General features: G+C 42.5%; 1 protein-coding gene across 1 annotated transcript; it reads left to right on the top strand.

Moving 5' to 3' along the window:
* The first annotated feature begins 6,770 nt into the window (after positions 1–6,770).
* LOC119298297 lies at positions 6,771–7,570 on the top strand. Its single transcript, XM_037575753.1, has 2 exons — positions 6,771–7,106; positions 7,210–7,570. Exons 1-2 carry the CDS (start codon positions 6,894–6,896, stop codon positions 7,498–7,500), a joined length of 504 nt encoding a protein of 167 aa, XP_037431650.1. The 5' UTR covers positions 6,771–6,893; the 3' UTR covers positions 7,501–7,570.
* Positions 7,571–10,826: the final 3,256 nt, after the last annotated feature.

Below are 10,826 nucleotides of genomic sequence, written 5' to 3'. Positions count from 1 at the left end.
AAGCACTCCTACGGTATCCGGGAGTTGCACAATCTCATGGTCTAAGGAAATGATACTTGACATTAGAAAAGCTTCAGCATACGAACTACACGATCTTTGTGCTAGGCTTAGGATTGGGTCTTGTCCATCACATCATTCTCCTAATGATGTGATCCCGTTATCAACGACATCCAATGTCCATGGTCAGGAAACCGTAACCATCTATTGATCAACGAGCTAGTCAACTAGAGGCTTACTAGGGACATGGTGTTGTCTATGTATCCACACATGTATCTGAGTTTCCTATCAATACAATTCTAGCATGGATAATAAACGATTATCATGAACAAGGAAATATAATAATAACTAATTTATTATTGCCTCTAGGGCATATTTCCAACATCCAAGTCTGTTGCTAGCCTTCACCTGTACTAAGCGGGAATACTGCTTGTGCATCCAATCCCTTAAACCCCAAAGTTATTCCAGATGAGTCCACTATACCTTCCTATATGTGGTATCTACCTGCCGTTCCAAGTAAAGTTGTATGTGCCAAACTCTAAACCTTCAAATAATCATCCTATTTTGTATGCTCGAATAGCTCATGTATCAACTAGGGCTGTCTATATCTTCCATGATAGGCGGGTTATTCTCAAGAGGAGTGGACTCCGCTCCTCACTCACAAGAAAATGGCTAGTCATCGGGATGCCCAGTCCCATGCTTTATGCAAACTAAATCAAAATAATTGCAAAACAAAACTCCCCCTAGGACTATTGTTAGTTGGAGGCACTCGTTGTTTCGAGCAAGCCATGGATTGATGTTTGTTGGTGGAGGGGGAGTATAAACTTTACCATTCTGTTTGTGAACCGCCTATAATGTGTGTAGCATGGAAGATATCGCCATATCTTGGTTGTTATGTTGACAATGAAAGTATACCGCTCAAAATATTATTCACCTCTATTTCAAAACCGAGCTCTGGCACCTCTACAAATCCCTGCTTCCCTCTGCGAAGGGCCTATCTATTTACTTTTATGTTGAGTCATCACCCTCTTATTAAAAGCACCAGCTAGAGAGCGTAGCTGTCATTTGCATTCATCACTGTCAATTTATATTGGGTGTGACTATGATTGGATCTCTTTTACCATGAATTACAATGTCTAGTCAGTCCTTGATCTTTACAGGTGCTTTGCATTTATGTTTTGCGGTCTCAGAAAGGGCTAGCGAGATACCATCTTGTTATATCATATTATGATTGTTTTGAGAAAGTGTTGTCATCCAAGATTTATTATTATGGCTTGCTAGTTGATTATGCTATTGATATGGGTAATCATGAGACCTGAGAATTATTGCAAATGTGGTTAGTTGTAATCTTTGCTGAAAACTTGAATGCTAGCTTGACATATTTATAACAACAAGAGCAAACAGAGTTTGTAAAAGTTTTTCTTTATTTCTTTCAGTTTGTCAACTGAATTTCTTGAGGACAAGCAAGGGTTTAAGCTTGGGGGAGTTGATACGTCTCCGTCGTATCTACTTTTCCAAACACTTTTGCCCTTGTTTTGGACTCTAACTTGTATGATTTGAATGGAACTAACCAGGACTGACGCTGTTTTCAGCAGAACTGCCATGATGTTGTTTTATGCGCAGAAAAGAAAAGTTCTCGGAATGACCTGAAACTCCACGGAATATCTTACAATAAATAATAAAAAATCCTTGCCAAAGATGAAGACTAGGGGGCCCACACCCTGTCCACGAGGGTGGGGGGCCCCTACCTCGTGGGCCCCCTGGAGACCTCCCGACTCCAACTCCATCTCTATATATTTGCTTTCGGGGAGAAAAAAATAGGAGAGAAGATTTCATCGCATTTTACGATACGGAGCCGCCGCCAAGCCCTAAAACCTCTCGGGAGGGCTGATCTGGAGTTTGCTCAGGGCTCCTGAGAGGGGGATTCGTCGTCGTCATCATCATCAACCATCCTCCATCACCAATTTAATGATGCTCACCGCCGTGCGTGAGTAATTCCATTGTAGGCTTGCTGGACAGTGATGGGTTGGATGAGATTTACCATGTAATCGAGTTAGTTTTGTTAGGGTTTGATCCCTAGTATCCACTATGTTCTGAGATTGATGTTGCTATGACTTTGCTATGCTTAATGCTTGTCACTAGGGCCCGAGTGCCATGATTTCAGATCTGAACCTATTATGTTTTCATCAATATATGAGAGTTCTTGATCCTATCTTGCTAGTATATAGTCACCTATTATGTGTTATGATCCGTTAACCCCGAAGTGACAATAATCGGGATACTTACCGGTGATGAACGTAGTTTGAGGAGTTCATGTATTCACTATGTGCTAATGCTTTGTTCCGGTTCTCTATTAAAAGGAGGCCTTAATATCCCTTAGTTTCCATTAGGACCCCACTGCCACGGGAGGGTAGGACAAAAGATGTCATGCAAGTTCTTTTCCATAAGCACATATGACTATATTCGGAATACATGCCTACATTACATTGATGAATTGGAGCTAGTTCTGTGTCACCCTATGTTATGAATGTTACATGATGAACCACATCCGACATAATTATCCATCACTGATCCGATGCCTACGAGCTTTCCATATACTGGTTTACGCTTATTTACTTTCCCGTTGCTATTGTTACAATCACTACATAATACCAAAAATATTACTTTGCTTTCATTACTCTTTTGTTACTGTTACCACCACTATCATATTACTTTGCTGCTAAACACTTTGCTGCAGATACTAAGTTTCCGGGTGTGGTTGAATTGACAACTCAGCTGCTAATACTTGAGAAATTCTTTGGCTCCCCTTGTGTCGAATCAATAAATTTGGGTTGAATACTCTACCCTCGAAAGCTGTTGCGATCCCCTATACTTGTGGGTTATCAAGGGGAAACCCTTCTCCCATCTAGGGAGAAGGTCAAGGAAGAATAGGAAGGAGGGGGGCTCTCTCCCCCTCGCTTCCTGTCATGGAAACGTCACGGCAGATGTCCTAGTGCGAGGACTTAGTCGTGAGGCCAACGCATCTATGCGGTAGCTTGAAGGGGTTGATCGGAATCGAGAGACGCAACACGCAAGATGAAGATTTAGACAGCTTCGGGCCCTGGGAAACATCATCCGGTAACAACCCTACATGCTATTTGTGGCTACGTCTCATTATCATCATGAGGGATTCACCGTAACTCCGGATCTCTAGTTGTGTCTAGACTTAATGATTATTCAACTTGTCCCTCTTGGGGTGCCCTGCCCCTCCTTATATATGTTGAAGGGGCGGGTTACATGTAGAGTCCAACTTGGACTTAAGACTTAACTATTCTGACTTCTGTCCATGGGCTTCTTAACGTTTCGGGCTTCTTAACTATTGGTTTACAATCTGGCTTACTGTCTGGCTTAACTGTCCGGCTTAACTGTCCAGCTTAACTATCTGACTTAACTATCTGCTTAACTATCTGGCTTATATGACTGTGTCTGCCGGGTTACATGACTGTGTCCGCTGGGTTACATGACTGTGTTTGCCAGTTTACAATGCTTATTAACTGTTTCCCGCTGGCTTATAGTCTGCAGGGTCACCAATGAAACATCAAGTCCTAGCCGGGTCATATCTCCGGCCGGGACATGCCGCGGGGTATATCTCTGACATTAGCCCCCAGTTTAATTTGGATTCATCCATGTTAAACTGATCATGTAAAACAAACACAAGAACAATTTTGATAGATTATGCTCCGGGTTATAAGCTCTTGTAAGTCGGCACCTGATCATCCTTAATTCCTTGGTATTTCCTTCTTCTAGAAAATCTGAGTCAATAGACCAGCTTCATAATAGAAAACTTTGGACATGAAATACTCATCTGATCTTTAGACCGCTTGAAGATGTAGAACTCCATTATATTCATATCACTTGTAGCCCCCAAGTGCCGGGTCATTATGAAATAATGAGCAGGGACTTTGTAAATATGATCATGTAAACTTGAGCAGCAACGTGTAGCCCCCAAGGTCCGGCTCGGTAAGATAATACTGAGATAGGATTTTGTATATAATTCATTGATGATAACGTCATATGATGTAATCTCCACCATGGGGCTTGAACACACGTCCATAAGGTTAAGAGCTTTGTACTCTACCAACTGAGTAGTGGATCTTTCAATATAATGGGCTGAAGCTTGTGTACCTTGAATTGTTTGACAGGAGCAATTGGTAGCCCCCAAGGGCCGGCTCATTACAATGGGATGAGTCGGGTCTTCAACAAGGCCAATAAAAATGACTTTACATTAGCCCCCAAGTGTCATGGTGCATGCTCGCAGCGACATGAGACTTGCATATTTGATGTAATCTCAACTTGAATAATGTAGCTCCCAAGTGCCGGGTCGTAAGCCTGCAGCGACTCGGGACTATTTCCTCCATTGTAAAATAAATCATGCCCATTGATAAAATAATAGCCATTGCCCTGAAGCGACTTTGAAGATCTCTATCATAATACTGGCTATTGATAACCATAATAAAAATCCATCCATGTTGGCTATTAAAGATTTGAATAATATAATCTGGTTTGGAAAACCGGTTCCTGTGATATTGAATCGTACTGCCGGTTTTAGGATACCTGTGCAGTAAGGGTTATAACCCAATCTTTAGAAGCCACTCACTTCCAAATGTATGATGTTTGTCATATGTTGGCGACTTATCGTCCAAAACCAAGCCGGGTTAAATTTAAACCACACTTATACTTAGATGTGAACAAAAAAGTCTCAAGACAAAATCAAAGATTTTTTTCAAAAAAACTTAAGCCAAATAGAAAGAAAAATCGAGGCTTCTGATTCAAATACGATCAGTAAAGCGTTCCAAAGTGGTTAATCTAGGATTCGAATACGATCATGTAGCCCCTAGTGGCTTTGGCGTTGTGTTGATCAAGAGGGTACCGACAGCTATGTTCTCTTTGGTTCGAATACGACCTATGTTTGAACATGAAGCCCCCAAATGACCTTGAGAGTTTTTTAACGACTCTGATTCAAATACAATCAAAGTTGGACTCAAAATGGGTTAAGCTATGATTCGAATACGATCAAGAAGCCCGCTAGTGGGTTTGGCATTGCGCCGATCAAGAGGGTACCAACAACTATGTTCTCTTTGGTTCGAATACGACCTATGTTTGAACAGGAAGCCCCCAAACGACCTTGTGAGCTGTGCTCAAGGGGCACCTATGTTTGAACTATGCTTTTGCAACAGCCTCTCTTTGGTCCCTTTAACCTAGGTAGTAAGCCCCCAAGTTTATTGTAAGCATGGCGTATAAGCCGGATCAAGAGGGATATACACAACTATGCTCAATGAGCAGGAAGCCACCAAGTGATCAATAATATGATAAGCCAATAAGGCAGGATAACCCATGTTTGAACCATGCATTATGGCACCAAATTCTCTTTGGCAACCTTTAATTTTTCTGAGAACTCGAACTTGCGAGAGATGAATTCTTTTTGAATCGGAATTTCAAACCGGATATTGAGAGCTTTAAAGCTTTGTGAGAGACAGAGTTACCTTGAGCCGGATTTTAAACCGGGATCTTTATTTTGAGCCCGAAATTCTGACGGCCTTTAAATTTTCACCAATATAGCGGTAGCCTCCGGAACCGGGTTATCTTTCCCTCCATCGTCCCGGGGTTCTTGAATTTGCTAAAATTCACAAGATTTGCTGACTCATGTCATCGTAACCCCCGAGTCTTAAGACTACTTGAGGAGTTGGCTTGAGACTCTCCATATTTGACCGTGATATAAACCGGTATGAGTCATTCAACAGCTCAATGATATAAAAATCCCTTTTGCATTAGAGAACTTGCCCTGCATTAAAGAATTTACAAGCCAAAGTAAATGCTCTTTTTTAAAGAAAGCAATATGTAACATAAAATATGCTGGATGGTTTTCACCTGGTATGTCAGGCCAGAAATTATCCACCACGGAATTTGATGATCACCATGGTGAAACTGAAATCAACCACGACCGAGTCGGCCACGGGAGCAGACAGATGTGCTGGCCGCAGCGTTGTAAGTCAGCGCGGACGGGTGAGTTGATGTAAACCAGGCCACAGGGATGATGGCTTGCACACTCATTTTAGCAATGCAACATGGTCGGATGCTGGCACGTGATAACACTGGTACGGGTTCTGTATCCATGGACCGATGATTGCCTTTGCAATGAGTCATTGTCCTGATGTTTAGCAGACATTTGTGTAGACTGGTCAAATGACTTATTGCTTCTGTAGTCAAAATACAGGCTAGCACTTGGAATACTAGTGCTTCCTCCAGTCCCCAGGATTGCTCTTTGCATGCGCACGGGTGCTCTGTCCTGTCCATCTCCCTGGAAGTGTATGATCCTGTATACGTTTCTTTCTCTCAGCATCTGTGCCAATCTTTCACCCGTTGCTTTGTCAAATCCTCTCCTTAGTTTCTTTGCACCCTCCTTTCTTGCCAGGGGGTGTAGTGGTTAGTTTCACCTTATAATTTACCAACAGGGTGTACACTGCCATCCATTAACATGCCACGTTCCACAACCGCGTCGTCAGTCGCGAATAGGAGCAGTCTTGCAGTGAGTGAAGTCTGAAACAGACCCTGTGGTTGTTGGCACAGACGCAAATGGACCTCAACCTCCAAATCCCGGAACTCCATACCCTGAACTCTCTAATCCCGGTTTTTTTCGCTCTAAAGCTCGTTTAGGCAAGGATCTGCTGACGTGGCACCATTAGAGGGTGGGATTGCGAATTACTAATGCCAGCTGTGCTCAGGTAGTTTCCTTCTTAATAGCTGACGCGGGTGGGGAATTTTTCTAGGTTTGACTGCGAGAGTGAGAGAGGAAAGCGACCACCTTGATTCAAAGCAAGGCGACCGAGAGAGGGCGGCGATTGCCGGCGGCCAGGGTGATGCCGTCGTCCTCGATTGGTTCCGCCTGTTCACGCGGCGGAGGGACTCGACGGAGCGGCACCGCAGCTAGGTCGCCGGTGCCGTATCGTGAGCAGCCGATGGAGTATGAGCCGGCGATTTACTGCAGCCAGTGCGGGAGGAAGGCGCCGCGGTGGATATCATGGAGTGCGGCGAATCCTGGAAGGCGATACTATGCGTGCGTTGAAGCTCAGGTAGTCTGTTCTTGTATGTGCTCTGTTCTTACATGCGCTGAATCTTAGGCTCCTCTGCTTTGTTTGATTTTCTCTGACAAACTTGTGTTTAACTCTTCAATAGCATGGGTTCATTGAGTGGCACAACGGCCCAACATCTCCATTCCTGCGTGTATTGTTGGGTGATCTTCGAGATAGGATATGGCAGCTAGAGGATTATGGAGCAGCAATCTGTAAAGATGGAGATGCAGGTGTTGGTGCATCCTGTGTGGAACTACAGAAGAGAAATGAGCAAACTGTAGTGGATGACACTGGTGCTTCAGTTAGTGATAATTGTGTTAAGAAAGGCTTCATGTTGGTCTGTGGCATTATGATATTTGTGTCAGTTTTAGTTGTGGGGATCATCTTATCCTAGTTCATGTGGCACAAATGGATGTGAGGCAATGTAATGAATTCAGAAAATGTACTGAATCCAGTTGTTACATTTGTTTGAATGAAATGCAGTGTGCCAAAATTGTCAGGCAATGTACTGAATTCTTAATTGGCAATGTACTGCATTCAGTTTGCAAATTTTTGTCAGGTTTGAATTGTCATTTTTTACAGCAAAAAAATAAACTGTAGGGATTGTAGAAGAGGAACAATGTACTCATAGAGAATGTTCACAAGAATGAACAGAACCCCTTCTAATTTTTGGCAGAACTCATACATTACAGAAAATTGTTAGCAACAACAAAATTAAGTGAAACCATGCTCATTGTTGGCAGCAGCAAAAATAAGTGAAGCCATGATCATTTTTGACAGCAACTAAATAAACTAAACCCATTCTCAGGAAATATCCTGAATATAGATCACAAGAAATTTCTTATACATAGATCATGCCATATTGGCAGCATTCATGTTCACTTAGCATAGCACATAGCACATAACAACAAATTCACAGGGACACACACATCCAAAATAAAAGTACTTCACAAGGTTCTACACCTCACTAGGGTTGCATATGGATTATAAGATACACATTTCTAGTAGTACACAACTTCAGTAGTTCCCAGAAGCTGTGAACCAGGGCATGAAACCTCCACTAGTGCCTCTCCCTCTATTTGATCCTCTTCCTCTACTTGTGCCAGTAGATGTACTTCCTCCAGGTGCTTCATTTCCAGTTGGTGCTGATCTTCTGGGAGGTTTGAAACTTGAGGAGCCTGGCTGTGGGCTTGTAGTTGCTGCATGTTGAGAGGATTGAGGAGTTTGAGTCCTGGTTGCAGGTTGAAAAGATCTAGCTGTAGCTGCCCTGCTTTTGGCAGCCTTAGTCTCTGCTTGCTGCAATCAAAGAAAAACAACAAGCACTGGTCAGCTGCATATTAAAAATTTAGTAGAGGAAAAATTGCTAATGGACAGTTGCATATTACCTCATTGGCCCTCTGTTGTCTTCCTCTGTTGCCAAGAAATGCTTTTGTTTTTTTGTTTCTATCAGCATTCTTTAAACAAGATCCTTTGTTGTGTCCCTTACCCCCACATGATCCACAAGTGATTTGAATTCCATGCTTGCTAAGTTTCTTTCCTTTGGGTGCTTCCCTCTCTTCTCTCCTCCTATCATTGTTTTTCTTCCTTGCTCCTGGCATTGCAATATAGCCAGGTGCCACAGGCCTAGGATTCTGAGAAACTGGCCAACATTCTTCACCTTCCATAGGCTGGAGACAATGCTCGTATATTTTCTTGAAAGTCTCAATGTAGTAGCAGGGGTCAATGAATTCTTCTATTTTTCTTCCACATTTGTATATGGCACAGATGGCATGACAGCAAGGAAGGCCTGCCAACTATAGATAACCACATGAGCATGTCTTGTTCTCAAGGTTAACTATGTATCTCCTTCCTCTACCAGTCAAATGCTTCACCTCAAATCCATCCTTGCCATTCCAGAGCACCTCACAGAACTGAGTTCTCTTGATATTGCCCTGTAGTTTCTTAAAAATGTTAGCGCAAACTGTTCCATGCCACTTATCACTTTTGCTTCTCTGTTCCTGAATTCTAACATACATCTTCTTCCTTATCATCTCTTGCTGTGATATTATGGGGTAAAACCTTGATTCTATGATGGCATTGTTGAAAGACTCACATAGGTTGTTATCCACCGACTCACAGTTCGATCCATATGGAAAAAAGGCCCTAGCTCAATGCACCGGCTCTGTCCTTATAATATCTTTTGCACCATCAGGGGTTTTTTGAGCAAGTCTGGCCTTGTTGTAATTGAAATCCTGTTTGTTTGAAGCCTTGGCAATTGCCCAAAATCTTTTTTGTAGTTCATGATCCCTGTGCTTCTTTCTCCAATTGGCATAAATGTGCCTTGCACACATCCTGTGTTGTGCCCTAGGCAAATAATCTCTCACGCTATTAATTAAGCCCTACAAAAGACACATAAATATTAACACAAGAGGATATATTAATGCAATACACAAGAAGATATGTACCCTAACCTTATCGACAACTACATAGCCTCACCTATCCCTAACAACGAACCTTATTGACAACTACCTAGCCTCACCTACCCCTAACCCCGAACCTTATAGACAACTACCTAGCCTCACCTACCCCTAACCCTGAACCTTATCGACAACTACCTAGCCTCACCTACCCCTAACCTTATCGACAACTACCTAGCCTCACCTACCCCTAACCCCAAACCTTATCGACAACTACAAAGCCTCACCTACCCCTAACCCCGAACCTTATCGACAACTACCTAGCCTCACCTACCCCTAACCCCGAACCTTATCGACAACTACCTAGCCTCACCTACCCCTAACCCCGAACCTTATCGACAACTACCTAGCATTACCTAACAAACAACATCAATAATAAAAACAATTAAAACAACTACAACTTGCAATGTTGGAACAAAGAATGCAACATACTAAAAAACTTGTAGACAAAGTTACCTTTTGTTGGTCAGAAATAAAAACCCAGCCAGCTCCTTGATCATTGATATCCAAATCCTTGATTAGCAGCCCAATAAACCACTTCCATGTCTCTACAGTTTCTTTTTCCACAACAGCCCAAGCCACAGGGTACATTTGGTTGTTTGCATCCCTAGCAATTGCAGCAAGTAATTCACCTTGGCATGCTCCTTTGAAGAAGCATCCATCTAGGCCTATTACTTTCCTGCATCCAGCTTTAAACCCTTGTTTCAGAGCATTGAAACAAACATAGAATTGTTGGAAAACATTAATTTCCATTTCTTTTGGATCCAAGCAAACAACAACTGTACTTCCAGGGTTACTTCTAAGCAACTCTAACTGATAGTCAAATATTTTAGTATACTCACTCTTCATACCACATATCAACTTATCCATGACAATCTTTTTTGCTGCCTTGCACTTTGAGGTAGACACATCAGCAAACATGTCTTTTAGGACAGTGGATTTGATGCTATCAATCTTCCAAAGTGGATTGGCAAGGATGAAATGTTCATATCTTTCTGCTATGACCTTTGCAGAAACAAGCCCGTTTTCCCTATTTTGTGCACAGTGGTGCTCATCCTCATATCTAATGATTTGGAACCTTGAGCACCTGCTAGTCTTTGCTCCATACACAAGCCATGGGCACCCAGGCCATCCACATTTGGCTCTAATCCTCACCTCCTCAGACTTTAAGAAATTGATGATTCTTTTTGTAGCAAGACCATATCTCTTAATTGCTTTGACAAACTGATTTTTGCTTCTAAAAACCATCCCCAAACTAAAGTGT

The sequence above is a fragment of the Triticum dicoccoides genome, chromosome 5A, assembly GCF_002162155.2.
Source record: "Triticum dicoccoides isolate Atlit2015 ecotype Zavitan chromosome 5A, WEW_v2.0, whole genome shotgun sequence".
Taxonomy (NCBI): domain Eukaryota; kingdom Viridiplantae; phylum Streptophyta; class Magnoliopsida; order Poales; family Poaceae; genus Triticum; species Triticum dicoccoides.
The sequence above is the reverse complement of the archived record's forward strand: the minus strand, read 5'-3'. Positions and strand labels throughout refer to the sequence as shown.

Excerpts from the sequence above, each read along its gene's own strand:
- LOC119298297 (XM_037575753.1), top strand. The coding sequence starts at position 6,894 with ATGCCGTCGTCCTCGATTGGTTCCGCCTGTTCACGCGGCGGAGGGACT. Across the intron at positions 7,107-7,209 it reads ATGCGTGCGTTGAAGCTCAG|CATGGGTTCATTGAGTGGCA; the intron begins GTAGTCTGTTCT and ends ACTCTTCAATAG.